Source organism: Schizophyllum commune (genome assembly GCF_000143185.2).
Source record: "Schizophyllum commune H4-8 unplaced genomic scaffold SCHCOscaffold_6, whole genome shotgun sequence".
Taxonomy (NCBI): Eukaryota; Fungi; Basidiomycota; class Agaricomycetes; order Agaricales; family Schizophyllaceae; genus Schizophyllum; species Schizophyllum commune.
In genome coordinates, this window is record NW_026089543.1 from 1,869,603 (window position 1) to 1,896,599 (window position 26,997).

Consider the following 26,997-nt stretch of genomic DNA (forward strand, 5'->3'; position numbering starts at 1 on the left):
GAGCCTTCGTAAATCGTGACTGTGACCAAGGTCACGACCCAGCTGGTCGCACGTGGAATGCACGCCCTTGACCTCCACCACCGTCGTCACAATGTCCTTCAAGCAACCCCTCGCCACCCCAGTGATAGCTCATCTCATAGAAGAGCCAGAGGATCTGCATATATACTCACCAGAACTGTCCGCTATACTTGCGAGACTCCGAGATGCGTCCACATTCCAAACGTGGGCATCGCAACAAGTGAGTTTTCTACCTTCGGTGTCTTCGCAGCAACTGACAGCGATGTTTTCATCAGGCATCTCGTCATGAACTGGCCTCTTGTATGCTCATAACAATGAAAGTCGTCAAGCGACTTCAATCGCTGTCCCAATCTGAGGAACGGCTGCCTCAACTTGGTCGGGATCCCCGCACGACAATCATTAGCCCATTCGCTACAGAAATCCTTCAAGAACTCATACCTGAGTCTCAGACACAGTGGGAATGCGCACAGTTCCTTTTTCGTACATGCTTACCTCGTTCTCAGCTTTCAGCCATTATATGCGCGGGCGGCCTATCCTTGTCAGATGAAGAATCCAGCGATCAGTCGGGTGCTGCCCCACACCGGTCGCGCCACGTCGCTTTTGACCCTTCCTATATCGCCGATTACAGCAGAACCGAGGACAAACTCTAGACATGCTACATCTGATGCACGACGACGCGCAACCCCTGTCCAAGACCTCAGTACCGAAGGAACGCTCTCGGAAGATGAGGAATTTGCTGATACCTCATCAACATTTTCCCCCGCCATTTTCGTGGACGAACAGTGTCACACAGACGGCGATTTGCATCTGCTGAGCGGACGGCGTCCGCGCGAACCAATTCGGCTCGCCCTCTTCTGCGTCGCGGACAAGGACGAGATATACAGCCTCATGTGCAGCGCTTTGCTGCAGAGACACACTTTCGGAATCAATGAACCGCTCATTGGCCTCACCTTCGCTCCGGAAGGGAATTGCCTGCATCTCGTTGTCGGCTGGCTCGAGACAACCTCGTCTCACCCATGTGTGCGTATCTCGTTTTCCTTTTCCTGATCCAAGGACGGAATCATATACGCACATGCAGGTCCAAGTCCATGTTGCTCACGCTGAAGGCGCTACTGCACACCACGAACTGGGCATATTCGACTTGTCGGACCTCCCTTCAGCTTGGTCACTCGCGCTTTTCTTGATCTCTCTTCGACCATACGTGTCTCGCTGTGCCAAGGGCGTACGACACCATATCAACACTGCTCAGCGGTCTCCCAGCTTTTTACCTAGACTCAGTCGTGCTTGGCGTATCGAATACGCTCGTAAGGCTGATGATCTTACAATGCATGGACCAGGTTGTGCTCGCGTGAGGAGCTGGTTAGAACGCTGCGTGCAAGTCGCCTCGGCCCTTCTTTCATATCCTCCTGCATGCTGAATGACATCAAGCCAACCGCCCTCTTCGTCTTCAAATCTTCCGCAATGTTCAGCGTCAAGCCCTTCCGAGTGCGTGCTTTGATTGCTATATTGTGCTGCCTCTAGATACATGCGCAGATATCTCATAATCAACAGTCACGCTCGCGATCGCAAGGCCACGACCTCGCCGAGGTGAGCCTTCCACTTACAACGCTGTACGCGTGACTGATAGTTGTGTGATCTCGATATAGGATTGCTAGGGACATCGGTAGCACCAGCGCTGACCAGATGAACGAATTTTTCATTGATCGTGGCGTCGCTTTTGGAGCGTTTCCTGCCATATATTACGCCATTCCGAACCTGCCTCCTGTGCTCGCAGGAGTCGTTGAGACGTTGATGCTCCCTCGATTGTGCGATGTCGAGGTCAGCATCGTTGAGATTCACAACTCGTCTTACTCAAGCTCATACGCAGCCTCTTCCCACTGAGTTCCTGAAGAAGCAGAGACTATACGTGACGGGTTATGATTTCGAGCGAGGCAGTCTCATTTGCGATGCACGCATTTCGAATCGCCACCCCCTTCATCGAGTAAGCCCGTGTATAAATCTCAGTATCGTACTGATGCTCGCAGCTGGAGCACGCGCACCAATGGCCCGTATACCACGAAGAGAAGAGACTAGAACAAATCATTCGGTCGACCTACAACCTCGATGAGCTGACGACATTGGATCCAATAGAATGCACTACGCTAGTCGCCGCGCTGCCAGAAGTTCTCCGTCTCTCAGACCTGGCATCTCGAGACCACCTTCAGACCCTTGACCCCGACGAAGCAGGATCTCGACACGTATGGGACGCTATCATCGATCGCCTGCTTGCCGATGTGTTCGTTGCAACCTCGGACGCAAACCAGCGTTACTTCTTGCACAATCGGTGAGCCTTGATTCCAATTCGTGCCATACCGCGATTTTGATCATCCCGCAAGCCTCAAGCGCCGAGTATCTCTTTCTAGGAACATCCTGTTCGAAGTTGAAAAACGCCGAGTGGAAGCCGCAAAGGCTGCCCAGCAAGGGGGATTCCATAATAATAACTATGTCGACTTTGCGCTGCTGTCCTGGAACAACCCTCTACTCAAGGAATACTCTTACGACGTTGTCCCTCCTCTGGGTGACTTGGAGCCTGAGGCGCCTGCATCCACTTCCGAAGAATCATCTGCTGATGATGACGATGTTGACAAAGACTGCGAGAATGATGGTGGAGACAGAGACGAGGACTTTGGAAGCTGCGAGGACAGTGCGAGCTTCGACGAGGAGAACGCGAGCTACAACGAGGACTACCCGAACGACGAGAGCGACGAGAGCACCGATGGCCATGAGGGTGATCAGGGTGATCAGGACGACGCAACTGATGAGGACTCCGGGTAGGACGCAGCAGCGCTTTCCCCTGCTCTCGAGGCTGACTCGTTCGTTTCATCCAGTGAAGCCTGGCCTTGTCTTAGCGATCACCTCTACGGTGACGTCGATTTATCCGCACCTCGACAACTTGCCTCCACGTTCGAAGGGCTTTCTTCTGCCAGAGACGATGCTGCAGCATCTGCAGCTGGTGGCGGCGTATCTTCGTTCCTTACCACTTCCGCAGAGGCTGCCGCTCAGCCCGATGATCGTTCTGCCCATGAAGAGAGCAAGGATACGAAGCTCGTCCGTCAGTTCAAGGAACGGTCTAAGACCGCGCTCTTTGCGCACGTCAATGCTCTATCAGCGGCAGTGAATGCGGAGCGAAATTGGCGCCTAGACTGCGCTACGCGATATCAAAGGCAGTCTAGCACTATGGAAGCACTCGAGGCTCGCGCACTATGCGAGCCCCAGTACGGGATTTGCGATGGTGTAGTGTTTGCGGAGGTACCAGACGTGTTCACGGATGAAGACCATCGCCTTGCTACCAAGCTCAAGAGGTTCACTATCGTCGGGGCCCCCGGACTACAGCGGGGTCGGCGAGACGTGGTTGGAAATACCGAGCCAGCACCTAACCAGGCTCTTCCATCATCTGCGCCACAAATTGTTCATCTTGTGCGCGAGTTTGCACAAAGGTTACGGGCAAGGCCTGTTTCCGAAGGTCAGTATGCCGTGTTGCCCGCGTGACGACGAGGCTTACGACCCAGTGATAGCGATGACGAGGAGTAACGCTGCAGTAAAGGATTATACCCGGGCGGAAGGTGCACCTACCGCAAAGAACCATAGTCAACCTCACGAGGGCGTCGATGAATGCACGACGTGCGAAGATGAGACCACGCCGGAGACTGCTGTTATGCTGGACGACGAAAGCCTCATCGCTGGCAAGAGCGGCGGACCCCAGCAATCCGATGACACTTGCCCCAGAAACGCTGCCTCTAGTCCTGCAAGAGGAGTCAATTGGAAGTGTAAGTACGGCATGGGATTTCTCTCATCGTCTCTGGCTTACACATCGATAGCGGTCTGCCTACCAGGCGTGTTCCGCGTGCCCTTGCAAGGCTCAAATCAGGGTCGCGCTTATATTTTGTCGGGCACGAGTTACTACGCGAGCCTGGACATGTACGACGTCGCGGTCTTTGCGCTTGCTACGGTCGGAGCGAAAGGGCGGTTACTATGCGGTTGGGCCGAGCGGCCCTCTAATGTGACGAAGCAAGATGTGAGTACGCCACTAGAGGGCGCGTGGCAACCCACTGAGCTGACCATAGGCTGTCCAAGTTGTCCACCATATCATCGACACGAATTGTCCTGAGTGGGATCTGAGGAATAGCTCCGATGCCATCGACTTCGCGATGTTCCTCACGCTCCTTCGCACAAAGCACTTTCCAGATATCGTCCGACGGTTCGAAGAAAAACGGAGTCAGTTCGTCAAGGACTGGCGCAGAGGAAAGACGCAGCGGTTCCGGTGGGCGATGGCTCACCAACACAAGTACTCCAAAGCGTTCAAGGACTCGAAGTCAAGGTTGGTCGCGGAGGATAAGATATGGGCCAAGCATCAGAAGCAGATGGACGAACTACTGGAGAGGAATGCGGAGATGCTGGAGGCGAAACGCGAGGAAGAGGAGAAGCGCGAAGAGGAAGAGGTACAGCGCTGGAAGTCCACAGTGGGGAGACACCAGTGACCCGTTAGGTTTAGCCCTAGGGAGATCAGCGAACATACCATTCTAAATTGGGGAAAATAGGTCTAAGGGTTCTTCGCAACAGCAGCCATATACCTTCGGACGTATGAAACCGCCAAGATCGGCACAGACTGCTTTTCAATGCGACGGCTGTGACGCCTAGCCATGCACTCAAGCCTCCACGCGCTGGCGGACACATGGGTGCACCACCGTGGCCACGGTGCCCTGAGCAGACGAACGTGGCCATGTGACCTAGCGATATATCGGTGGGTGTTCTCTTGTCTCTGCCCGTCTGCAAGTTTAAGCCGGATCGGCCGATCATGGCCAGTCGCGCATTCTTCTGAATGATTTGTGGCATTATTGTGAGCTCACATCCACTTCGTACTGTAAAAGCTCTTAGTACCCCTCGCTGGCATGTACGCTTAGCACCTTACAATATTATACCAAGGATCACACGGATGCGCGCTTGAATGGATCGAACTCCAAGCCAGGGGTTGAAGCCGAAAAGCCTGGCCGGCGTTTAAGTCCTTCACACAGCCCAGAACATCCCCCAAACTGCGTTGACAACAAACGTTACTATCGTACAAATTCTGAACAACAACCGAGGCTAATCGTACACGAAGCTCATGACATGGGCTTGCCTGGACTGCCATACATCCTGAACCTCTTCAAAGCCATCCCACACCTACACTTCCTCGACCTTCTCGCTGGTATTCCGCGCGTCAGCAGCCTCGGAGGCTGCGAGGGACTCGCCCGGATATCTGTGGACCAGGAACTTGTTGATCTGAGCGAGGACAGCGAGGGCGAAGACGAAGGCGCTGTGGGTGGTGGGGGTCAGCAAAGAATCATACGGCTTGCAGACGCGAACGTACGTCGTGGTGGCAAAGCCCTGGATGTAGCGCGGTCCTGTCGTTGACGGCCAGAGGAAGGAGCCGTAGATCGAGGCGCTGTTCCCGAGGGCGTTGACGAACGCGATAGACACAGCGCGCTTCTCCGCTGGATGGTCAATGATTCCCGAGACCCACTACACGTAGCGTCAGCTCAGATCCCTCTCAAGACCCAAACCAAGATCCCACTCACCAGCAGCGACAACGGGCATGCCGCATACACACCACCCACCCCGAAGCACAAGAACGCGTACTTCACTTTGTGATTGTCAACTGCGACCGTGATGATGAACGCGACGCCCGCCATCATGCTCGCGGCGGTGATGAAGTTCGCGCGGTCGCGGTAGATGTCGGAGAGGAAGCAGAAGGTGAGGATGCAGACGAGGGCGACGACGTAGACGGGGATGGTCATGAACTGGAGGGTGTAGCCCTGGTAGCCCATCTGGCCGACGAGGGTGGGGATGAAGTATTGGATGGTTTGCGAGCCCTGTGGAGGAGTTTACTTTAAGAAAGAGAAGATGATGGTAAAGTGACTCACGGTGGCGAGCATGTACATGACGGCGAGAACCCAGGTGCGCCAGTCGCGGACGGCCATGAGCGCAGCCTGCTTGTGCGTCGGCTGGTCCTTGGTCGTACCCGCGTTACCGATGCCGTCTGCCGCCAAGCGCTGCACAGCGATGAACTACGGGAATAGTCTTCGGTCAATCGTAATTATCGACCGTCTCGAATGTGCTCACCTTTTCCTCTTCGGTCATCCACTTCGTCGTCGAAGGCCAGTCCGGAAGGAACATCCAGGCGAAGACGGCGACGAAGCTAGAGCCGACACCCTCGATGATCAGAAGCCATCTCCAGCCGTCTAAGCCTCTTGCGCCGTCCAGGTGGTCCGTAATAACGCCTGCAAGCAGTCCAGAGAATGCACCCTGCGCGAATAGATGGTCAGCGTTTGTGTTGGGTTCACGAAGACAAACATGGACTGACGGAGACAGCAGTCGCAGTGTAATAAATGGAGTATCGCTTAGCGAGTTCGTGGCGCTTGTACCACGAAGAGAGGTAGAAAGCGACTCCTGGTGCGAAGCCAGCCTCCATTACGCCGAGGGCGAAGCGCACACCGGCGAGGGCCTGCCAGTTGTGGACGGCGCCCATTGAAGCGGCGATGCCACCCCATACCAAGCATAGAGTGGACAGGCTATACGTATATATCAGCGAACAGATACGAGGGATGTCGAGACTTCACGTACAAGATAGAGGGACGAACGCGACTGAGAAGCATGTTGGCAGGGACCTCAAAGATAACGTAGGAAACCTGCGCTAGTGTGAGAGGGATCGACGGTCAATTCAGTAGGTACACGTACGAAGAAAATGAGCAGGACAATGGAGTACTGCGTATCTGTCAAGTGCAGCGCCTCCTCCATCCCTCCCGACTTCGCATTGCCGATATTTGCGCGGTCCAAGTAACTGAGCGTGTAGAGAACCCAAATCGTAGGGACCTATGGGCGCGGGAGCGCGTTAGTCACCTGAACTCTGATGCCACTAAATGCGCCCATTTACTCACAATACGGAAGTCGATCTTCCTAACCAGTTTCTTCTCAGCCTCTGAGCCGGACGCGTACTCCTCTACCACGCCGACGAACTCCTCCCGCCATTCCTGCTCGGGTTTACCCATGTTGTCGATTTATGTGACCTTGGTGGACTGCGTGAATGTGGACAAATGAACGCGAATGGTCGGGTCGATGGGTTCGTGCGCGGGCGTGCAGGGGGAAGGTGACGCTGTCGCGAGAGGCAGGCGAAGAGAGCCTGTACGCGCACTGCTGCCCATTATAACCCTTTGCCATAGTCCCGCATTCGAAATCGGTGTTCCCCACGTCCCCGCCGGCCGGGGAAGAGAGGTACGGGTGATTTCCCCAGGTGGCGCCCCAGGAACTCCCCACAGCGCGGTGAGCGAATCCCTAGGGTCGCCCCCGCCGGATTTAGGAAGTATATAGGTCCGGGAGAGACAACCGACGTCTGAGGCGGGAAGAAATCCCACGGGGAGGGGATGGCGCCCACAGCGCTCCAAAGTAAAATGCGCCCTTGCTCTTCTGGTACAGGATCCATACAGTCGTATCGTAAGGAGCGCGCGCTTGAGGCGGACCGTCAGTCCACATGCTGATGATTATGAACAGCGAAGCAGAGGTGAGTGGCTCGGAGCAAGCTCATGACCGACAGATGTATGGCTAGCGTGTGATAGATGTTCTGGCGCCAGGGCGTGCAGAGGAGGACCGGTCTCCCCCTCCGTCGGCCGCCGAGGCGAAGGTAGACATTCAGAAACAATGGCAGACGACGGCGAGCAGTGTCAGAGGAGGAACAATGGAATTTGTAAAGCGCTGGTTGACTTTGAGCCGTGAGAATGGGTTTCCCTTTCCGCTTATCTTTATCAGATCCGGAGGATTCAGAAGCGGCTGCCATTGTTCTCTCGGGCTCGGGCCGACATGATGGATCTCTCCGAACTCCTGGGTGTTGTTATCCTTCTTAAACTGCGACCAGCTTGCTTGCAGAGCATTCCGCAAGTCAGCTCTCTTATCTCTCGTCCTCCGTTTTACCAGCCGATGTACGCAGTCTATCTTTTGCAATAAAGTCACTTCCTAGCCTATTGCGTCGCACGTTCTGAAGCACGAGGCTTTGTTCCGCGGTTGTTGACGAGATCGCTGTCTTTGGGCTGTCTTTTTACGCGCAGACGCTCGTCCTGCGACGACCATGGATCCAGAGGATATGCAGTCGGCGCCGCTTCTGGCGCCTACCCAAGATTACTTGGCAAGCGTCAAGGTCTTTCCCCTCATCAGGCATCTGAGGAAGGACGTATTGGTGCGATCGGATGCCTTCGACGTGAATGCTCCCATATCTAACACGTACTGTAGAACACTATTGGTGCGTGAACGAAGACGTAGTGAAAGGGGTTACTCGCTCACAGGGACCAAAGACAGCGCCCTGAGCTGGGAGTGCGTCGTTCTCTGCTCGCCGATCCCTACCCCTGACCTCCTCCCAGACAGCTTACCGCGTCCGACGTCAACTTCACCATCGTCCGCCCCATCGTCCTCAAGTATGCAAAGCTCAAGAACCTTGCCGTGGTCTACGCGTGCCTCGTCGTGCGCTCGTACTTCCTCGGCGAGTCCGAGGTGAACCTCGCGTACGCGGGCGTCATGACGTCGCGCGCGATGCTCTGCGAGATCCTGGCGATGAAGCTGCAGAGCCACTTCGCGTCGAACCATATTGAGCTAGTTGCGGTGCTTACGACGACGTGGAGCCCCCTCGCGGGCGCGTCGAATGCAGTGATCGACCAGGTTCGGGACGCGTATGGCGGGGAAGACGGGGATGCCCCGGAGAAGAGCGCGCTGGAGGTGCGTGGCGCGTTGCAGTACTAGCCTCGCATACGACTGACGCTACACCAAGATGGCCATCGCCACCGAAGCGAAGAAGTTCCTCGCGTCCCCCGTCACGCAAAAGGTCATCAACGACATCTGGTCCGGCCGCGTCGTCTTCTCCACCGAGAACCGCGCCTCGGTGCTGGCGGACAACTACAAGCCCCGCGCCATCACGATTTACGACCACCGCACGGCGCCCTTCCTTGACCACTACCGGCTGCGCGTCCCGCGCTATGGCGCCGTCCTGGAGTTCTTCAACGTTGGCGTGCTGCTGTTCACTTTCTGCTTGTGCATTCTGAGTACGTGGTCTCGGTTCCAAGTGGTGAAGCGTGTGCTGAATATCGCCTTATAGCCCACAATAATGATCATGTCACGTTCGGCGAGATCCTGTTCATCGTCTTCGCAGCGTCGTTCGTGCTGGATGAATACACAGCTGCAACGGAGCATGGATGGATCAGTGCGTTCCTGCTGCTTTCTAACTGGATTGACCTGACTTCGACTCTCTCCATCTATAGTCTACATCGCCAATGTGATACAAGCTTCCTCCTTCCGCCCCTTTCTCTTCTGACTGTCCCTCAGATATGGAACGTCCTCGACTCCTCATTCATCGTCATCGTCCTACTATATCTCGGCTTCCGCATCCGTGGCTTGGTCGAAGGCGACCGTGAGTACCCTTCGTGCCGCCCACCTGTAGCATACTCACTGAGGATCTCCAGCCGACATCTCCGACACCGGCTTCGACATCCTGTCCACCGGCGCCTGCATCTTGTTCCCCCGGCTTGCGTTCTTTGCGCTGAAGAATAATCTTGTCATACTGTATGGAGCACTGCGCCTCTCAGATGCAAGGATGCTGATGGCTCTCTGCTATAGCTCTCTTCGCGTCATGATTTCCCAGTTCTTGTTCTTCATCGGTGTCGCTGCCGTTTGCTTCTCGGGCTTGCTCTTCACATTGTGGACTTTGGGTAGGCGACATCCCTCATCACACTTGCACACACACTGACTCTCCCCCCCAGCCCGCGGCACCTCCGAATCCGCTGGCATCCCCGACCCGTGGACGCTGAAGAAGATCTCGTGGCTCATGGTGCAGATCTGGTTCGGGAACACATACCTCAGCTTCCAGCAGGCGTCGAGCTTCCACCCGTTCTTTGGACCAATTTTGATGACGATCTTTGCGGCGATGGCGAATACGGTGAGCATGGGATGGCTCCACACCCCCTCCGGTCAACTACGCATGTTCGAAAGGTGGCTGACGATGGGTTGACAGCTTTTGTTGACCAGTGAGTGGGAGAAGAGTACGTCCACAAGCGGGCGATGCTGATCCTTGTCAGTCCTTATATCGATTCTGTCGAATACGGTGGCGCAGATTAATGAGGTACGTGGTTGTATCCGCGGTGTGGCGGTCGCGCAGCTGACTGACTACCTATACAGAATGCGACGGAGGAGGCAAGTTTCCTTGCTTGTGCCCATGCTCTCCAGTCCACCTCTGACCATGCACTGTAGTATCTTTATCAGTTCGCTATCACGACACTTGAAGGGTACGATATCCTCGCTTCCTCATGCTGCACGGCAATTCATTATTTCCTGACAGGTTGCAAGCGAGCGCGCTCGTCTCCTATCAGCCACCATTCAACCTCCTTGCTTTGGTCTTGCTCAAGCCCTTCAGCTACATCTGTGCGCTCATCTTTCATATGCGGCGTCTTACCTCTACTAACTCGCCGCGAAGTGTCTCCCAGGCGCCTGCATTCAGCAAACGTCTTCTTGATTAAGCTCACGACCTTCCCGATTCTGATCATTATCGGCGTATATGAACGCTTCCTTGCCGCTGGGCGGGAGTGGCGCGAGACTGGGCGCGACAGCCCGAGCCTCTTCACTAGCTTGCCGCGCCAGCTGAAGAATATGCCGATATTGGAGGGCTTAGTGGGTACCAGGGCGGAGGATTTGGTAGAGGGTACGCGCATTATGGTTTTCAGTCACTCTCTGGCTCGCTCACCTTCGCGCCAGCTATCTTCGACGTTGACGAGGAACACGACGATGACTTGTTCCAGACAAGCAATGAAGAGGACGAAGAGCGCCAGGGACGCCGCTACTATGGTTCTCGGGAACATTCAAGGACGCCGACCAGGGGGCTAGCTTCGCCGCCCGACGTTATACGGCGCTTGCGTGCCGAACGCCAGACGTCGCGTCCACGGCCACGGACTCGCACACTGTCGTCTGCCAGCGAGGTTGTGGCGACGGCTGAGGTGCCTTCTGGTCCTCTTAGTCCACTGGCGAAGTTCTTTGGGTATGGCAGGGAAGGGAAGGAGGCCGACCCGGCGAGCGTGGCAAACGTGCAAGCAAGTATGAAGAGAATGGAGGCGGCGCTCGACGACGTGAAGGACCTTCCGGTGCAGAAGCTGAGGGACGAGATGAAGGAGATGCAGGAGCGGCAGGCGAGGATAGAGAACCTGCTCATGACTTTGACGAGAGGGATGCGCCACGATTCGCTGTGAAGCTCACGACATTGGACGATTGGTGGTGGCAGCGGTTGAGCTAGGCTGTCCGGCTAGATGTAGACTGCTGTACGTACTGTATGTAATATAGAGGTCGAGGCTGCAGGAACCCGAGGACATCGCCTGGTTGTAGGTCCCCCACGTGTCGCGGCCGTCGGTAACAATAGAGTCCTGGTTCGGATCAGCAGTCTCCATTATTTACCGTTTTGAGTGCAGTCAGGGTCTGCTTTCCCTTTATACCCCTCCTCTCGTCGCTGCCGACCTCCCTCGACGGTTATGCGCCATGGGCTGCTGCTTCTCAGAGCCAGTTGACTTCGATGGCGAGGTTAACCTGTACCACTTTGACCTCCACCGTGCGGTCGGGAAGGGCGCCTTTGGCAAGGTGCGTCGCGACGCGTTGTGCGCTAGTCGGTTCCTCACCGTTCGGGCCAGGTCCGCGTCGTCGAGCACAAGAAGACGAAAAAGCTGTACGCGCTCAAGTACATCGAGAAGACGCGGTGCATCAAGCAGAAGGCGGTCGCGAATGTCATCCAGGAACGCAGGCTGCTGGAGGAGGTGCGCCGCACACCGCTATGACCTTCATCACCGATTGACGCTGTCTATCAGATTGACCACCCCTTCGTCGTCAATCTGCGCTACGCGTTCCAGGATGACGAGAACTGCTTCTTTGTGCTGGATCTCATGCTTGGAGGGGATCTGCGCTGTGCGTCCCTATCTTCCCCCAATGGTCCCTTTCACTCATATTCCTCGCAGTCCACCTTGAGCGCAAGGGTCACATACCCGAAGAGGTCGTGCGTTTCTGGGTCGCGGAGCTCTCCTCTGGCCTCGCATACCTTCACAAGCGGAAAATCGTCCACAGGTGCGTTCTCGCCTCCTGTCGCGGGATCGTGTGCGTGACGCCGCCCGCAGGGATATTAAACCCGACAACGTTTTGCTCGACGCGGCTGGCCACGCTCATCTCACTGACTTCAATGTCGCCATCCACTACTCTGAGCGCCGGCAGCATACCAGCGTCGCGGGCAGTATGGCGTATATGGCGCCTCAGGTCGTCGGGCGCAAAGGGTATTCTTGGCAAATCGACTGGTGGAGTCTCGGAGTAACTGCCTACGAGCTCCTTTTCCACCGGAGGCCTTTTGATGGTCGTACAGCGGAGCGCATGACCCAATCCATCATCAAGGATTCACTCAAGTTTCCGGAGGACTGCAGGACGAAATGCAGTGATGCTGGCCTGACAGCGCTGAAGGGAGTGCGTGTCCGAACCGTTCTTTTGTTCTTTTCGGTCCTGACTAGCGTCTCTAGTTCCTGCAGAAGGAGCCCGATCACAGATTAGGCTGCGTACCAGGGAAGGGTTTCGATGATCTCAAGAGACACCCGTGGTTCAAGCCAATAGATTGGGCGACACTGGAAACGAAAGAGGCGCAGCCTCCGTTTGTCCCGGATGTACGTACATCATACATTTCTATTGCGCCTCTACTGACCCGTGGCGCAGATGAAGCAGGCCAACTTTGATGTCTCCCATGAGCTGGACGAATTCCTCATGGTCGAGAAACCCCTCACACATACCAAACGCAAGGCCAACGCAGATTTGGACAAGCTGAAGCCCGAGATGCGTCAGCTTGAGGAGCAGTATGTCGTCGCTTACTAGCGTCCTTACTTCTACTGAACCAATGGCAGATTCACCGTCTACGACTTCACGCGACCAAATCGCATGTCGTACTATCCGCACAACCAAATCGTCACCAGACTCGGTACCGAATCAACAGACCATACCGCCGTCTCACAAACCGGAACTCTTGTACCAACGTCGACCGTCGCTGAGCGTTCAACGGCCGGCTCACCAGTCACTGAGAACGTCAATGCATTCCAAGCACCGATCGTCCCAGCAGACGACCCTTCATCCTCATCACCGATATCACCCTCAGACCCCCCACCCACACACGCACCTTGACTTATTCTACGATAATAGTCAGTATACTCATCCGCTCACTACATCTACCACTCCCTTTGCTGATCACTTCCTGTAGCCACATCGCACAGCGTATACGAATTTCATATCTTCATTATTTATCGGGTAATACTAGGACGTTTGGTGGACAGTCCCGAGCGATCGCTGTGCATCGTTCTGTCAGATATTCGGCGGATGGGTTTGGAGCGCATTTTTCTCTTCGTCTTGCTCGCGGAGTCGGTCTCCGACCCTCCGTGACGCGAGCCCTGTGTTGAGCACACCTTTCTTGCTGCTATCATCTATCCCTGTTATTATACTTATTTGTCGTGTTCTAGGATGATGTATTCCTTCTGCTCTCGATACTTGCATCCACTCCGGAATCTCCCCGGCCCGCCCTGCCTTGCCCTGTCCTCTTAATTGCCAAGCTCAAACCCTGGTCGTCGTGTCGATCATGCGCTTCCCATTGTTCAGGTTCATCATCGTGGTCCTGTGATGGTTTCCTTGTGATAGTCCACGAGCTGCCGCTGATTCGAAGCTGTGTGCGAATGGCGCCGGTAGCGACTAGGTACGCCCTTCGTGGGAAGGGCTTCTTCGCTGATATATAAACATGCAGGCCTCGAAGATGCCCGTTGGTCTTTCGGGGGAATCCAACCGTCCGTGAATTCAGTCCAACTGTTCCTTCCCGCGCGGTGCCACCTTTCGACGGCCAGCATCATGACCATTCGTTCTTTTACCCTTCCCCTCGTTCTTCTTCTATGTCAATCGTTGGGCGCGCTCGCCGCTATCGACCCAACCTCGGCGTTGGCTTCCATCATCGGAACCTATAACGTGACCTTCGCGCTCGTCGCGGTTCCCAGCGATGTTGCGTACAGCGTGGGTCTTTCAGCCACCAATCAGCTTGCATATCACCGAACATGATCCTCTGCAGCTCATACCGGCGGGCTACTCAATCCTGCCACCGGCGGCGGAGCAGTTCCCAGGCATCGGGGAGGACGAGCTGCCTATCTTTATCGAGCTCGGCCGGGAGGCGAACGCAGGGCCACCGTTGTTGAACTTTGAGAACTTTCAAGAGGCGAAGATTGAGGTGCCGAATGTGGCGCGTCTGAATGATTCCTCGCCGTTTCTTTACAAGCGATGGATTGCCGTCGACAATACCTTGGATGTGGTCGGCTCATGGGTACGTGCGATCTCTACCATCATGTGCGATTGGATGGAACCAATGAACCGAACGGTTGGCAGGTGCAATTCGGCTTGAACACGTCAAAGGAGGAATTCAACCCCACGAACAGCAGCAATGCGACTTCGTTTGACTATTCCATCGTCGGTCTGTAAATTCAATTTATCTGAAGCCAATGAGCTGACGTTTATGTGTAGACGCCGTGGACGGCACCTTCACGCCAATTGAAGGCGAGACAACATGGCCTCTCAGCACGTTCCAGGCAGTCGGTGGACAACCGTGGTACGTCCGGGCGCTCTTCTTATGACAGTAGTGCTGTTGAAGCCTGACAATGCTGGCCAGGTTCGCGGAATACCCCACTTGCGCTCAGCACTTCTACGAAGAGTCGTCCGTTCCGGTCACGTACTTGTCAGGTAATTTCTCCCGCATCTTCGCCTCAGTGACCATGTCATGATTCCTGGCCCTCAGGATCCGTCACCCTCCATCCGCCCTACGCAGGTCCCAATGCCACTGAGCCTGCAACGTTCGCAGCGCAAGCTGTTCACGGCATCTTCGGGTTCAAGATTGTTGGACCCTTGATCTGCAAGCAGTTTGTCTAGCCTCGGAATGAACTGATTGGACACTGTATACCTGGATTATTGTCTTCACTTCCCGCTATGAGCTTTGTGCTTGAAGGTTGGGTCGCCAGCCAACGCAGGCAAGACGGAAGCAAACTGAGCGTATGAGTCCATATTTGTCCTTGCTTGATTGTGGCCAATGGGGACCGGAGATCGGCCCGAGATCACCTACAACAACTTTCAGCTGACTTTCATCTGACCTGCCGCTCGAGAAACAAGTCATCTAAGCACCTCTTCCTGATCGCAATAGCTTTATCTAGGAGAAGAGCTTACATTCGTGCTGCGATGGCATCGTGTGGAAATCCGTCGGCGGAGAACGACGCCCTAATGCAGAGTGAGATTTTCAGGCATCCGCCACGGCGCCCCTTACTCATCTTCATCTCAGGGCGTAAGAAATACGACAAGTCAAAGACGTGTGTCAAGTGTAAAGCAGCGCGCGGCAGCATCGTTATCCGGCATGCCGTGTACTGCAGGTAGGCCTCCATCGTCGATGTAATCGCTTCAGCAAAATGAACTATCGTTTAGAGACTGCTTTACGGACCTGCTGTTATACAGGTCGCGTCGAATTCTTGACCTCTCCGTGCACGGAGGCTCGGGCAAGAAAAGGATCATGAAGGCGCCCGGCAACTTGATGATAGGCTACTCTGGCGGTCTGGGATCCTCCGTGCTGTTGGACCTCGTCACGCGGACGTACTTTACGGACAGAAGCGAGGACTTCGTACAGAGAAGTGGGGTGAACCACCCACGGCACACCCGGGTCTGGGAGAACGCCTACGCGACATATATCGACATTTCTGCGGCTTTCGAAGGGGTCAGTACACCTTCTCTTATCGCGGGGTGGGCATTGACCAAGATTCTAGCTGCAAGACCACACAGAGGAAGCGCGCAACTGCTTAAAGAGGTATCCAAATATTGAACTCGTTTCTCTACGACTGGAGAACGCGTTCGATGCTTCGTGGTGGCGCTCGACTAGCGGCGGGCCCGAGGGCTCGTTGGCTGTAGATCTAAACGATGGTCCGTTTGTTCTGTCCGTTTTCACGCCTGCAATTGCTCATGAGTTGCGTAGAGCTTGCGCTGTCGCATATTGATCTTGCCGATGGCGAAGACGCTTCCAAGAGGGCGCTTCGCCAGTACCTATCTTCGTTGCCCACCCAAACCGCGGTACATTCCGCTGTGCAGACCCTGATAAGGATGCTTCTCCTGCATACTGCTGTGTCTCGTGGATGCTCTCACCTGGCCCTTGGAACTTCGTTGACGTCGCTGTCTGTGTCGTTGATCGCGTCAATATCTCAGGGCGGGGGCTTCGCTGTGCGGGAGGAGCTGGGCGAAGACTGGGTGAAGGAAGGAGCCAGGCTCAAGATAATACGACCCCTACACGAGATCGGGATGAAGGAATGCGCCGCCTGGGCATGGTGGGAGAGCCTGCCAGTGGTCGGGAAGCAAAAGATACCCGGCGGTAAGAACGGGATCACTTCGCTAACGAAAGGTATGCTAAGAACAGGTCCACGGTTCCATCGGAAGGCTGACGATAGTAGATTTCATTGTCGGATTGGAGAAGGACTATCCGTCTACGGTCTCTACGATCGCGAGGACGTGCGCCAAACTGGCGCCAAAGCAAGTTAGCGAATTCCGATGCGCGTTGTGTCAACGGTGTGTGGAAGAGCGATTCTATCGTGCAGTACAAGCTCAAGTCTCTTGCAGCCCAGCACAACCCGACATTGCCGAGTGGAAGGGGAAGACCTCGATACGATCCCTCGATCCCGACGAACATGCGCCAAGTGCGAGCCCTTCCCTATCGTCATCGCTCTGCTATGCGTGCCACACGACTTTGACGAGTCGGAGTAGTCGCGGAGCCGCAGCGCAAAGCGATTCGCCCCTGCGGGTGCCTTTGCCTGTGTGGATAGCCGACGATCAGACCCATCGATCGCACTTGCGCGAGACTCGGCTATCCCGAGAGCAGATGAAGGCGACCATAGCGGACTGTCTGCTAGACGAGTAGGTTAGTTGGACGCTCATGCAGCCGACGTCCCTTCTGATTGAGAACGCTATTCATGGGAAATCGACGTATGTGGTACGTGGACTTTGGCACGAACACGAACAGAACCGCAACCAACGACTTCGACAGGAATGCTTTTCTCAATGCCATATGTCTTGCGAGGAGACTTCTCGCAGGCCGCCAGCTGCATCACACCAATGCAGGGCCTATCAAGCGCTCAGCCATATGGAAGGTAAGCCTGGGAAGGACTTCCGTCTGCAAACCACCTGCGGAAGTACGTTGAAGGCAGGGAAAGTACGTACGATCCAACCGTCTCAAGGATTCCTTCGCACAGTATAACTCTCAAAGCGCCTACCCCCGCGGCAGCTGACCTCTTGTGGATGGCCGCCTTGAGCCTATCACCCACACTGCATCGTTATGGGCGATGCCAACCAGTGAGCCATCCGTTCGATGCGGACTAGGTCGACGACGTTGCATAGTTAGCCGCGGCTTCTGCAGCTACGGCGCTGCTGTCATCCTCCGGCGTTCTATACGAATCCGCGGGCATAGACTTATAGTAGCCGATGTTGCTGATGTATCCCTGCCGTTGCGGAAGGCATTGCGGGAGGCGGTAAGGCGCGCTGAAGCGAAGGACCTGAAGTGGCGCGCCTTGGCCCCCTGCGGCCCCGGGCACGCCCGGCAATCAGGCTTTTTGACAAGTTACCGGTTCCCCATGGAGTCAGTCGGGAGCCAGCGCATCGCTCCGTGGTCCGGCCACAGTGCCGGGACAGTTTCGCCTATTCCTCGATGTCGCATATAAGAGACACTGATAGTCGGCTTTGGTATTGTGCCTTCCCCCTCCGACTGCTGCCTTCTCCATAACACGTTTAGCGACGGCCCAAAATGTCGTTCGGCCATGTGTGAGTGTTCCGCTTTGCGTGTATTTCCTCTCCCGCTAAAACACGTCTGAACTCGCAGCAACATGATGGACGATGTCCTGATATCGCAACGTACGTTTTCTGGCCCATACCTTCGTCACTTGTTATCTGATACGCGTTCAGTTCCTCCCAACTTGCTCAGGTCGTCCTTGAGATTATTGGTCTCGCAAGGCGCAGTCGCACAACAGGCCTTTGTGCAGCATGTCCGTAAACGACTCACAGAATCTCCGCCGCCGAAGCCCGCCCCGAAGGAGATGTTCCAAGAGCACGGCGCTCCGTCCTCTGCGGCTCTCGAGGTCTCCTCGTCGACCCGCTGCCTCTTCTCGAGCAAACTAGTCCCGGAATCACTACCTTAGTGAGTTTTCTCCCGTACTTGTCGCGTCTATTGCTGACCGGCCTAGCTTGAGTCATATCGTCAGAGCAATAATTGCTGCGAGTGCCACCTGGTCGCCAAATGACCCTCTAGAGCTCTATTTGGAGCGCGTCTCTGGCGACATCGTTCAAGCCGTCCAGGCTTTGAAGGAGTCTCGCCCTAAACCTACAGAGGAGCTCAGAAGTCTGCTAGTCGACCTCATCCAGAACTTGTCTGACTGCTCCACCTACTGCACCAACAACTCCCTTTCCTACCCCTTCGACCGCGCACAGCGTCAAGTGCAGGACGTCCTCGCCATTATTTTCCCGGACCCAACTCAGAGCGAATCTAGCGCACACCAGGAGATCGTCGACGCTTCCATCGACCCCCAAATCAGCGCGTGCATCGAGCAATTCAAGCTCGGCCCTCATACTGCTCCCCGGCTGTTCAACGGCCTCTGGCAGATGTCTTCTCCAGCATGGGGATCCGCCTCTAGTGCCAAGCAGGACATCGCCCTGACGGAACTCGTGCGCTGTGGCCTCGTCGGAACTGATATGGCCGACCATTACGTGCGTGGTGACTTTCGATTCCGTCGCACTCTACTGACACCGCGCAGGGCGACGCCGAACTGATTTATGGTGGTTTCCGTAACCGCCTCCCGCGAGAGGTTGCCGACCGCGTTCTGGCCATGACGAAATGGTGTATCTTCGGGCCGCTGGAGAAGCCCGTTACGCCGGAGTTCGTGTTGGAGGCAGTAAAGGAGCGCTCTCGTCGCCTCGGTGGACGCGTTGAGTTGCTGCAGGTTCGTTGCCCGCGGTCTCCGAGCAAGGTCTACTGCTGATTCTATCCTCCACTACCCCAGTTCCATTGGCATGACGTGAGTACCTTCATACATAACCATCGGACTTGATTAACGTCCGATCCAGTACGAGGCTAAGGAATACCTGCAAATCCTCGCTGAGCTCGTCAAGATTGCGAAGGCCCAGCCTTCTCTTGTGTCAGCCATTGGCCTGTGCAACTTCGACACCGAGCACACGGTCGAAGCCTGCGAGTACCTGTTCGCGAAACTCGGCGAAGTTGGGATCGTGTCGAACCAGGTGCAGGTAAGTATATAGGCGTTGCTACATCCCGAGTCAGGCGCTGAGACGATTTCCGCAGTACTCCCTTATCGACAGCCGGCCCACCGTCGGTATGGCTGCAGCCTGCCAAAAGTACGGTCTAAAGCTCCTGACCTACGGCTCTTTCGTACGTTTGCCAGCCAACCTTGGAGCGGCGCCGTTGCTTACCCTCCCTAGTGCGGCGGCTTCCTGTCAGACCGCTGGCTCGGGAAGCCTGCGCCGGACGTGTACTCGGAGACCCTCGGCTTGACGCCTTCGCAGCGCAAGGTGCGATGCACGCGGGCGCCTCCGAATTTGTGGCACTAACCGAGCTTCAGTATTATGACATGATCTCGACGTGGGGATCCTGGGAGGAGCTCCAGGCCTTGCTGAAGGTACTTCGTCGGATCGCGGACAAGTACAACGTCAGCACGTCGAACGTCGCCACCCGCTGGGTGCTCGACCACGACGAGGTCGGCGCCGTGATCGTTGGCACGCGCCTGGGCGTTTCGTCGAACGTCAGCGACAACATGCACGTATTCTCCTTTAGCCTTTCCGACGAGGACAAGGCCGCGATTGCCGCGGTCAACCCTCCGGAGAAGGCCAAGGCCCTCTTCGATCGCATAGGCGACTGTGGCGGCGAGTACAGGAAGATGCACTGAGTGTTTTTCGAACATGCTTTCGGTATTTATTCTGTGACGATGACCCACGAAACCTGCTGTAGTGTATATCATGTATCCAAGCTATTTCTGTGAAGCGCAAATCCCAAGGGCATTCCTGGTGCAGTACGGCGCGTGACCATCAGTGATGTCCGAATTTGGAAACCTTTGTGTTGAACTTCTTATCAGTGACCATTGGGCTTGATACAACTCGATATTCATACTTCACCTCCATCATCTGCGTTGCTACTCTCGCGACAATGGTGGCCTCATTCTTCTACGGAACTCTGATGCATCCCAAGATCTTGAAGCTAGTCATTCAGAATGATGCGTCCCACCTAGAGATCTGCGCGGCAGGTGAGCCTCATCACTAGCCTTATCACTTGATTGGACATTCAGACTGCGTTCGATACAGTATTGCTAGTAGGTGCCTCGTTAGTCAGTCCAGCGCTCTAGGAGTGATAACGAGCACAGAACCATACCCGCCACAAGATCAAGGTCGGCTTGGTCGGCTCCCTTGATTCCTTTTGAGAGGACTGAGCAATTGAGTAGGGCGAGGACTACCCTGCAGTTGTGCCGTATGAGAAGGGCCGTACACTCTTTGATCATGACCTCTCCGACGAGGATCGATGCGTTCGAGGAACCCTTGTCAGAGGCCTGACAGCGCGAGATATCGCTCGTCTCGACGCCTTCGAAGACGACGTATGGAATGCGAAGCTAGTGTATTCGCACGCACTCACTCGTCTTGCAGGAGTACATCCGCCAAGAGTTGCCCGTCCACCCCCTCACCCCCTTCGCGTCTGTGCGAGGCGATGGCGAGATCAGCGGCTCGGATGCAGACGCTACAATCCCCTCTACGCCGCCACATCTGCCCGACGCTCTCGCTGAGCCAGTGATGGCCCAAGTCTACGTCTGGCTGGATATTTCGAGATTGGAGGCGGAACTGTGGTCGTACGAGGACTTCGTCAAGCACAATGCGCATAAGTGGTATGGGGATGGAACGGAGGTGGCGGAGGAAGAGTTGTCCGAGCGGAGACGTAAGCTGCTCGAGGAAGAGCGGGGAAGTGTGCAGGTGAATGCGTAGATATGGAGAAGTCCTGCAATGCTGTATATTGGCCATAGATCTTAGCCATTCGGCTCGGATGTGTAGACGCTTGCTGCCGCGTTCGGCGGTCTCAAAGGACGGAAGGCCTGCCCTCCAAGATTTACGCTTCGAACATTCTACGGGATGTTAATATATTGAGCGCGCTTTGAGACATCAGAGCACTGGAGCGCTCAACTCGCTAAGAGCGCGACGCAAGGCAGGTCAAGCGTGTGGCGCGCCCCCACCTCGGGCGCGCGGAATATGTGGCGTACCCCCGCCCGTAACTTGAAAGCGGTGCCACCGCCTTTATTGCCAACTCCCACTCCGCCCTCGGCGCAGCCTTTTGAAGACAACCCGTCACCTTCCTCGAGCGCACCTACTGCTTCTTGACACAAACGACCATGTGGAACAACGATAATCGCTCCCCCCCTGCGTGCGTTCGTCCTGCGTCGCTCGATCAGTACGAGTTCACTGACACCCTCTTGTGTAGCTTCCCGTCGGCGCCGTAAGCAGTAGCTTTGGTTGTGTAGGATGCGAGGAGATTGACTGTATATAATCCAGTGGCTTCCCCTCTCCGACTGGAGGGTACAACCCGGGATACCAGCCTGGGTACGCGCCCCCGCCCGGCCCGCCTCCTCCTGGCCATCATGGAGGGTGCGTGTACTGTCTTCTTCCTCAAGATACCCTTTGCTAAAGTCAGATCATCTTAGGTACGCCCCTCCTCCAGGTCCCCCTGGCCCGCCTGGCTCCAGAGGGTAGGACTCCGTTCACCTTCGATCGCGTGCGCTGATCATCCACCCTCCTTCAGCTGGGCGCCTCCTCCTGGTCCTCCCCCTCCCTCGTGCGTGTATTCCGTCCCCTCGCACTGTACTCGGCACGCTGACACGGACGTAAATCATCAGGCAGTACGGCGGCGGGTGCGTATACGTACAAGACATGACGCCCTACACGCGTACTCACGCTAGTCCATTAGCTATGCCCCTCCCCCTGGCCCGCCACCTCCGCCTCGCAGCACCTACCCTGGTCAGCAGTACCACCAGCAGCAAGGCTACCAAGGCGGCGGCGGCTACCAGCCCGCGTATTCATCCCCTCCCCCGCCGCCGTAAGTCCTGAACGTGCCCATCCACTTGCCGTCGTCCGCGGCGCGTACAGCTGACGCCATCTCTATACGCTACCAATCCTCGATCCTACTTTCTTACCGCTGACATCCCTTTGCAGCGCTCAGCATAACCGCCCCGCATACGCGCCGCCCGCGGGACCGCCGCCGGGCGCGCACAACCAGGGCATGCACATGCCGCCGACGGGGCAGCAGCACTACGGGCCGCAGTTCGAGAACCAGTCGAGCCACCAGGTGCAGCAGCCGTACTTCCAGTACTCGCAGTGCACGGGGAAGAAGAAGGCGCTTTGTGTGAGTATCTGGTTCTGGCTGTCCAAGGTGGAGGAAGCTCGTCCGAGGTGGCGAAGGGGACGAGGGTATAAACTTGACATGCTGACGCTCCCTTCAGATCGGCATCAACTACGTCGGGCAGAAGGGCGAGTTGAAGGGGTGCATCAACGATGCGCGCAATATCCAGCGCTTCTTGTGTGGTGAGTCGTACGAGAAGCAGTTAGGTTTTAGTACTCATGGATATTCCCAGCGAACTACGGCTACAAACAGGACGACATCGTCATGCTGACAGACGACGCGTCGAACCCGCGGCAGATTCCTACTCGGGACAACATTGTGAGTGAAAGTAGACTCACTAGCGTTAAGATGTTTAAGGAGCTTTGCAGATTGCAGCGATGCAGTGGCTCGTTCGCGGCGCGCAGCCGAACGATTCATTGTTCTTCCATTGTAAGGTGTCTCCGATGGTGAGCTCTGGGCACGACCTGATAACTCTCGCAGACTCCGGCCACGGTGGCTCTACCAAGGACCTGGATGGTGACGAGGCAGACGGGTATGATGAAGGTACCGCGCAACAGGCTCGCATTATTGAAGGTCTTGGCTGACAATGTCCAGTCATCTACCCCATCGACTATGAGAACGCTGGGCATCTCGTGGACGATGTGCGTGTCTACGCTTCAAAGAGGCGAAATTACTGGTGCTGACCTTTGTATAGCTCATGCACGATATCATGGTCAAGCCTTTGCCTGCCGGATGCCGTTTGACTGCCATTTTCGACGTACGTTCAGCGCGTACTTCCGCGTTCGAGATGCACTAACTCCTTACTCAGTCCTGCCACTCGGGCTCTGCCCTTGGTAAGCTGACCGTCCTCACCCTCCATCCATACATTCATTTTTCATATACTCCATTACCTACTCACATCCCATTCCAGACCTTCCGTACATCTACTCAACCGAGGGCAAGATCAAGGAGCCCAACCTTGCGGCCGAGGCCGGCCAGGGCGTGCTCTCCGCCGTCACCTCGTACGCCAAAGGCGACATGGGGGGCGTGTTCAAGAGTGCTGTGGGCCTGTTCAAGACGGCGTCCGGAAATACGCAGAAGGCCCAAGAGGTGGCGCGGCAGACGAAGACAAGTCCAGCGGATGTGGTGAGCAGTCATGCGCCCAGGGCTAATGTCGTTCGTACGGGCAATACAACTAACGTCGTGTTCCTTAGATCTCATGGAGCGGTTGCAAGGATAGCCAGACCTCTGCCGACGCCTACGAGGCCGGTCAGGCGACGGGTGCGATGAGCTACGCGTTCATGACCGCGCTCGGTCAGAACAAGCAGCAGACGTACCAGCAACTGCTGGTGGAGATTCGCGGGATCTTGAAGGCGAAGTACAGCCAGAAGCCGCAGCTTTCGGCGTCGCACCCGATAGATACGAGCATCATGTTCATCTGTTGAGTGTGCGGACTTTGTGCGGCTATACGTATCATAGCGTGTACTCATTGTACCTGGACGCCCCTGTACAATCACCTTGTAAAACGGATTGTCTGTCAGATGTACGACTACCGGTGTAGTTCGCAAGAAGCTTGCAAACCCAGTTGGCGTGTTGGACGGTCGAAGTTGGTCGGAGTGACGTTGTGGGCAGCTGTGGGCGCTTGACGTCACATTGAAATCGGCTTCGGACCGACCTTCCGGCAGGCGCAGGCGCCTATCCCGACTTGGGCAGCTACCGCGTTCAAGTTCCCCCGTACACATGTCTTAGCATCTTGATTCGCTTCCTTGTTGCCTTCCTACGCCCATGTTGGAGATTCGTCAATCCCTTGCCTTTGGAGCCTTCACGGGCTTCATTGTCTTCGTTCTCTACCGCGGGATATCCTACGAGGCGCATAGATCGACCGCGTACGATGTGGACGAGGTCGACGTGCAGGGTGCGCCTGTTCGGCACGCGCTGATGATGTGGTGCTCATGAGAGAGATACATAGCTGTCAGCCTTCCGGACTTCAGCGCGTATAGGGACATCGCTACGCTGTCTACGGACGAGTTCCCTCTAGGTGAGTGTCGTCCTGACGACCTCAACGAACGATCGCTGAGCTTGACTTCCCTAGACGATCCCCATAGACGGGTTATAATAGTTGGGGACATACATGGCATGAACAAGGAGATGCAGTGCGTAACGTTACCCCCACCATCCCGTTATTGACAAACTGACTTGCCGCAGCCGCCTCCTCGAAAAGCTCAACTACGACGAGAGCTCCGACAAGTTCATCCATGTCGGCGACCTTGTCGCCAAGGGTCCGCACAAGGGCTCCCTGGCCGTTCTCTCCTACATGTCCTCGCACAACATCACCGGCGTCCGCGGCAATCACGACCAGAAGGTCATCGAATGGCGCGGCTGGCTCGACTGGATCCACGCGCAGCCTGGCGGCAAGAAGTGGCTCACGGCCCTCAACGACGACTGGGAGTCGCACAAGGTCGACGACGACCAGCTCTCCGAGTGGATTGAGAAGGCGAAGAAGAAGCACAAGAGCAAGTGGTGGCGGAAGGTTCCCGACGGGTGGAGGCTCTTCAGCGACCACTACCGGATCGCACGTGATATGCGGAAGGAGGACTTCGAGTATCTGAAGAACCTCCCATTGAAGATCCACATCCCATCTGCGCACGCGTTCATCGTCCACGCCGGACTGCTACCTTCGGATCCGAACTACAAGCCGAACCACAAGCGTCAGCCGCTAGCCAGGATTCCGAGCCTGCCAAAGGATCTGGCGAGCTCGAGCAAGGAATCCGCGCTGCGCGAGATTCAGGAGCGCGCCATCCTGACGGAGGTGCCGCAGAACACGGATCCGTGGACGAACATTAACATGCGCAGCGTGTTGGACGATGGTGATGTGACGAGGAAGGGCAACGACGGTACACCCTGGTCCCACTACTGGAATCGGGATATGAAGAGCTGCGTTGGGTACGACGGAAGTCTGCGTCTCGGAGACGAGGAAGAGGTGGAGAAGCACAAGGATCGGGAGCTTCCTTGTATGCCTTCGACGGTCGTATACGGGCATGCGGCGGCCCGTGGTCTCGACGTGAAGCGGTGGTCCATCGGTTTGGACAGCGGGGCTGTGAGTGATTCCTCATGCGCGGACAAGTGAACTTCACTGACAACGCACTATGCAGGTCTACGGTCGCCGCCTCACCGCGCTCATCCTTTCCTACAAGGATCAGAAGATCTACGAGACTATTGAAGGTGACGAGACGGTCGACGAGGACGAGGACGATGATGAAGAGGATGAAGACGACGACGACGACGATGAAGACGATGATGAAGATGAGGATGACCGCAAGCGCCAGCAGCCTTCATTGTCACGGCGGAAGAAGCACCGCAAGTGGGCGCGGTTTGGCGATCGCGGGAGGGGGAAGTTGGTCAGTGTGAAAGTGTGAAGTGCTCTCGAGGCGTCAGGATCCGGCCCTCTTGAAGATGCGCTGTACGTTTTCTTGGATCTGCCGCTTGGTTGTGACGCGTCAAACTCGTCATTGTGTCCTCTTGCGCTCATCTCTTGCCCGGGACCAGCGCATCAGTGACTCTGTTTGGTTGTCCACCGCGCTACTGATAGCAATGTATTTCTAGAGTCCATGTTGTCTCATACCTTACTCTTCACCACCTGTCCTCCCTGTAGAATGGCAGTGGTCGTAATATGCTTGAGTTCGCTTCTCTCGAGGGTCTTCCGAAGCGGCTGGCGCTTGTCATGACATGCACCTCGCGGTAAGTCCACCTATCGCAGTATCTACCTGTAGAAGGTATGTCCACAATCTTGCTTTTACGTGTTCACGCTCGCTGAAAAGCGGCCAGGAGTTCTCCATCGGGCAGGCTCTTGATAGTTTGCCGACTCGCACCCCCTTATCCGATGCCAGTCAGCCTTTCTCAGGACTATATCTGCTCTTGAGGCGCGACAAGCCGCGGGATACTTCAACGCAGATTAGTTCCGCACAGCTCCCGCGTCCCGACATCCGAGTTAACGCCGTGTTCATTCAGCCACCTCCAGCTCCGCGCACCAGCGCATTCATCCAGCAACCCCGCGCGCAAGTTCAACCCACCCTCTGTTCCACGAGCCCTTATCCCAAGAAGATGGTCGACGTCAAGCACCGAGAGAAGGATGCCTCCGTATGTTCTTCTGCTTCCTCATACTTCGCCAGAATATCCTGTACGTCGGCCGAGTGAGTTCGCTATACTTCCTCCACCTTCCGACCCCGCGCCCAACCCGCGCCCCCCGCGTGGGGCAGGTACGGTCCGGGGCCCCGCCCCCAGCTGGCGGCCAACATACGCGTGCCTGCCTTGATGCCACCATCCATCCGCTGCCAGCCGCTGCCATTTTCCGTCACCCATTTATCCAATGCGATCAGCCGTCCTCACGCTCCCTCCTGCACACATGACCACGGCGCGCTATGTCGCCTGTACATATTCTCCGCCTTATATCTTCGCGCGATCTG

At 56.0% G+C, this 26,997-nt stretch overlaps 12 protein-coding genes across 12 annotated transcripts; 11 read left to right on the forward strand and 1 right to left on the reverse strand.

Moving 5' to 3' along the window:
• Positions 1 to 91: 91 nt before the first annotated feature.
• SCHCODRAFT_02503330 (uncharacterized protein) lies at positions 92 to 4,535 on the forward strand (the record flags this gene model as incomplete). Its single annotated transcript, XM_003032065.2, has 14 exons — positions 92 to 238; positions 294 to 472; positions 522 to 1,038; positions 1,097 to 1,269; positions 1,356 to 1,503; positions 1,589 to 1,605; positions 1,665 to 1,836; positions 1,886 to 1,999; positions 2,043 to 2,341; positions 2,421 to 2,828; positions 2,886 to 3,520; positions 3,573 to 3,824; positions 3,876 to 4,072; positions 4,122 to 4,535. The coding sequence occupies 14 exons, from the start codon at positions 92 to 94 to the stop codon at positions 4,533 to 4,535; spliced, it is 3,672 nt and encodes a 1,223-aa protein (XP_003032111.1).
• A 538-nt stretch (positions 4,536 to 5,073) lies between these two features.
• On the reverse strand, positions 5,074 to 7,458 carry SCHCODRAFT_02626803 (MFS general substrate transporter). Its single transcript, XM_003031628.2, has 9 exons — positions 6,972 to 7,458; positions 6,772 to 6,906; positions 6,658 to 6,722; positions 6,398 to 6,605; positions 6,157 to 6,339; positions 5,958 to 6,101; positions 5,613 to 5,906; positions 5,405 to 5,556; positions 5,074 to 5,350 (listed from the first exon to the last, which is right to left on the reverse strand). The coding sequence occupies exons 1-9, from the start codon at positions 7,080 to 7,082 to the stop codon at positions 5,218 to 5,220; spliced, it is 1,425 nt and encodes a 474-aa protein (XP_003031674.1). The 5' UTR covers positions 7,083 to 7,458; the 3' UTR covers positions 5,074 to 5,217.
• A 591-nt stretch (positions 7,459 to 8,049) lies between these two features.
• Positions 8,050 to 11,461, forward strand: SCHCODRAFT_02626805 (uncharacterized protein). The gene is made up of 18 exons (XM_050345372.1): positions 8,050 to 8,260; positions 8,314 to 8,323; positions 8,376 to 8,394; positions 8,442 to 8,793; positions 8,846 to 9,116; positions 9,170 to 9,274; positions 9,333 to 9,346; positions 9,397 to 9,481; positions 9,534 to 9,633; positions 9,688 to 9,779; positions 9,831 to 10,006; positions 10,082 to 10,094; positions 10,146 to 10,189; positions 10,246 to 10,260; positions 10,318 to 10,352; positions 10,406 to 10,488; positions 10,541 to 10,765; positions 10,819 to 11,461. The coding sequence occupies exons 1-18, from the start codon at positions 8,153 to 8,155 to the stop codon at positions 11,304 to 11,306; spliced, it is 2,235 nt and encodes a 744-aa protein (XP_050200158.1). The 5' UTR covers positions 8,050 to 8,152; the 3' UTR covers positions 11,307 to 11,461.
• A 128-nt stretch (positions 11,462 to 11,589) lies between these two features.
• Positions 11,590 to 13,254, forward strand: SCHCODRAFT_02503244 (kinase-like protein; the record flags this gene model as incomplete). Its single annotated transcript, XM_003032063.2, has 8 exons — positions 11,590 to 11,688; positions 11,739 to 11,861; positions 11,913 to 12,009; positions 12,060 to 12,165; positions 12,216 to 12,552; positions 12,606 to 12,746; positions 12,796 to 12,932; positions 12,981 to 13,254. The coding sequence occupies 8 exons, from the start codon at positions 11,590 to 11,592 to the stop codon at positions 13,252 to 13,254; spliced, it is 1,314 nt and encodes a 437-aa protein (XP_003032109.1).
• Positions 13,255 to 13,965: 711 nt separating this feature from the next.
• SCHCODRAFT_02668098 (uncharacterized protein) lies at positions 13,966 to 14,583 on the forward strand (the record flags this gene model as incomplete). The annotated part of the gene is made up of 3 exons (XM_050346588.1): positions 13,966 to 14,124; positions 14,180 to 14,428; positions 14,491 to 14,583. 3 exons carry the CDS (start codon positions 13,966 to 13,968, stop codon positions 14,581 to 14,583), a joined length of 501 nt encoding a protein of 166 aa, XP_050200159.1.
• A 71-nt stretch (positions 14,584 to 14,654) lies between these two features.
• Positions 14,655 to 15,027, forward strand: SCHCODRAFT_02504172 (uncharacterized protein; the record flags this gene model as incomplete). The annotated part of the gene is made up of 3 exons (XM_050343152.1): positions 14,655 to 14,710; positions 14,771 to 14,841; positions 14,897 to 15,027. Coding segments are annotated over 3 exons (258 nt in total), but the record flags the coding sequence as incomplete, so codon positions are not given.
• Positions 15,028 to 15,058: 31 nt separating this feature from the next.
• Positions 15,059 to 17,445, forward strand: SCHCODRAFT_02626822 (uncharacterized protein). The gene is made up of 9 exons (XM_050345373.1): positions 15,059 to 15,211; positions 15,317 to 15,379; positions 15,431 to 15,518; positions 15,571 to 15,856; positions 15,906 to 16,059; positions 16,112 to 16,531; positions 16,581 to 16,695; positions 16,747 to 17,116; positions 17,171 to 17,445. The coding sequence occupies exons 2-8, from the start codon at positions 15,331 to 15,333 to the stop codon at positions 17,042 to 17,044; spliced, it is 1,410 nt and encodes a 469-aa protein (XP_050200161.1). The 5' UTR covers positions 15,059 to 15,211; positions 15,317 to 15,330; the 3' UTR covers positions 17,045 to 17,116; positions 17,171 to 17,445.
• A 767-nt stretch (positions 17,446 to 18,212) lies between these two features.
• Positions 18,213 to 20,069, forward strand: SCHCODRAFT_02504225 (Aldo/keto reductase; the record flags this gene model as incomplete). The annotated part of the gene is made up of 8 exons (XM_003032061.2): positions 18,213 to 18,313; positions 18,360 to 18,879; positions 18,927 to 19,112; positions 19,173 to 19,187; positions 19,237 to 19,413; positions 19,469 to 19,555; positions 19,606 to 19,695; positions 19,746 to 20,069. The coding sequence occupies 8 exons, from the start codon at positions 18,213 to 18,215 to the stop codon at positions 20,067 to 20,069; spliced, it is 1,500 nt and encodes a 499-aa protein (XP_003032107.2).
• Positions 20,070 to 20,253: 184 nt separating this feature from the next.
• Positions 20,254 to 21,313, forward strand: SCHCODRAFT_02626832 (uncharacterized protein). The gene is made up of 5 exons (XM_050345374.1): positions 20,254 to 20,423; positions 20,482 to 20,489; positions 20,541 to 20,564; positions 20,619 to 20,768; positions 20,818 to 21,313. Exons 1-5 carry the CDS (start codon positions 20,327 to 20,329, stop codon positions 21,148 to 21,150), a joined length of 612 nt encoding a protein of 203 aa, XP_050200162.1. The 5' UTR covers positions 20,254 to 20,326; the 3' UTR covers positions 21,151 to 21,313.
• A 121-nt stretch (positions 21,314 to 21,434) lies between these two features.
• Positions 21,435 to 24,139, forward strand: SCHCODRAFT_02626836 (uncharacterized protein). Its single transcript, XM_003032059.2, has 17 exons — positions 21,435 to 21,583; positions 21,641 to 21,655; positions 21,712 to 21,804; positions 21,861 to 21,905; positions 21,959 to 21,991; positions 22,053 to 22,067; positions 22,124 to 22,252; positions 22,369 to 22,558; positions 22,656 to 22,737; positions 22,788 to 22,873; positions 22,924 to 22,984; positions 23,036 to 23,098; positions 23,150 to 23,196; positions 23,250 to 23,312; positions 23,364 to 23,388; positions 23,466 to 23,680; positions 23,749 to 24,139. The coding sequence occupies exons 1-17, from the start codon at positions 21,552 to 21,554 to the stop codon at positions 23,977 to 23,979; spliced, it is 1,425 nt and encodes a 474-aa protein (XP_003032105.2). The 5' UTR covers positions 21,435 to 21,551; the 3' UTR covers positions 23,980 to 24,139.
• Positions 24,140 to 24,247: 108 nt separating this feature from the next.
• Positions 24,248 to 26,228, forward strand: SCHCODRAFT_02626841 (Metallo-dependent phosphatase). The gene is made up of 5 exons (XM_003032058.2): positions 24,248 to 24,449; positions 24,504 to 24,572; positions 24,627 to 24,687; positions 24,740 to 25,631; positions 25,687 to 26,228. The coding sequence occupies exons 1-5, from the start codon at positions 24,320 to 24,322 to the stop codon at positions 25,948 to 25,950; spliced, it is 1,416 nt and encodes a 471-aa protein (XP_003032104.2). The 5' UTR covers positions 24,248 to 24,319; the 3' UTR covers positions 25,951 to 26,228.
• A 269-nt stretch (positions 26,229 to 26,497) lies between these two features.
• SCHCODRAFT_02626843 (uncharacterized protein) lies at positions 26,498 to 26,957 on the forward strand. The gene has a single exon (XM_050345375.1). It carries the CDS (start codon positions 26,664 to 26,666, stop codon positions 26,844 to 26,846), a length of 183 nt encoding a protein of 60 aa, XP_050200163.1. The 5' UTR covers positions 26,498 to 26,663; the 3' UTR covers positions 26,847 to 26,957.
• Positions 26,958 to 26,997: the final 40 nt, after the last annotated feature.

Bases quoted from the DNA above. Each gene is read 5' to 3' on its own strand.
- SCHCODRAFT_02626836 (XM_003032059.2), top strand. From the start codon at position 21,552: ATGTGGAACAACGATAATCGCTCCCCCCCTGC. The intron at 22,738-22,787 runs GTGAGTCGTACG...GGATATTCCCAG, and splicing joins TATCCAGCGCTTCTTGTGTG to CGAACTACGGCTACAAACAG. The intron at 23,197-23,249 runs GTGCGTGTCTAC...ACCTTTGTATAG, and splicing joins CTGGGCATCTCGTGGACGAT to CTCATGCACGATATCATGGT.
- SCHCODRAFT_02626803 (XM_003031628.2), bottom strand. From the start codon at position 7,082: ATGGGTAAACCCGAGCAGGAATGGCGGGAGGAGTTCGTCGGCGTGGTA. The intron at 6,340-6,397 runs GTCAGTCCATGT...CTATTCGCGCAG, and splicing joins ACACTGCGACTGCTGTCTCC to GGTGCATTCTCTGGACTGCT. The intron at 6,102-6,156 runs GTGAGCACATTC...CTATTCCCGTAG, and splicing joins GGATGACCGAAGAGGAAAAG to TTCATCGCTGTGCAGCGCTT.
- SCHCODRAFT_02626805 (XM_050345372.1), top strand. From the start codon at position 8,153: ATGGATCCAGAGGATATGCAGTCGGCGCCGCTTCTGGCGCCTACCCAA. The intron at 9,117-9,169 runs GTACGTGGTCTC...ATCGCCTTATAG, and splicing joins TTTCTGCTTGTGCATTCTGA to CCCACAATAATGATCATGTC. The intron at 10,353-10,405 runs GTACGATATCCT...ATTTCCTGACAG, and splicing joins GCTATCACGACACTTGAAGG to GTTGCAAGCGAGCGCGCTCG.
- SCHCODRAFT_02626832 (XM_050345374.1), top strand. From the start codon at position 20,327: ATGGTGGCCTCATTCTTCTACGGAACTCTGATGCATCCCAAGATCTTG. The intron at 20,565-20,618 runs GTCGGCTTGGTC...GCAATTGAGTAG, and splicing joins ATACCCGCCACAAGATCAAG to GGCGAGGACTACCCTGCAGT. The intron at 20,769-20,817 runs GTATGGAATGCG...CTCGTCTTGCAG, and splicing joins TCGACGCCTTCGAAGACGAC to GAGTACATCCGCCAAGAGTT.
- SCHCODRAFT_02626841 (XM_003032058.2), top strand. From the start codon at position 24,320: ATGTTGGAGATTCGTCAATCCCTTGCCTTTGGAGCCTTCACGGGCTTC. The intron at 24,573-24,626 runs GTGAGTGTCGTC...TGACTTCCCTAG, and splicing joins TACGGACGAGTTCCCTCTAG to ACGATCCCCATAGACGGGTT. The intron at 25,632-25,686 runs GTGAGTGATTCC...CGCACTATGCAG, and splicing joins TCGGTTTGGACAGCGGGGCT to GTCTACGGTCGCCGCCTCAC.
- SCHCODRAFT_02626843 (XM_050345375.1), top strand. From the start codon at position 26,664: ATGCCTCCGTATGTTCTTCTGCTTCCTCATACTTCGCCAGAATATCCT.
- SCHCODRAFT_02626822 (XM_050345373.1), top strand. From the start codon at position 15,331: ATGGCATCGTGTGGAAATCCGTCGGCGGAGAACGACGCCCTAATGCAG. The intron at 15,380-15,430 runs GTGAGATTTTCA...TCTTCATCTCAG, and splicing joins GAACGACGCCCTAATGCAGA to GGCGTAAGAAATACGACAAG. The intron at 16,696-16,746 runs GTGTGTGGAAGA...AGTCTCTTGCAG, and splicing joins CGATGCGCGTTGTGTCAACG to CCCAGCACAACCCGACATTG.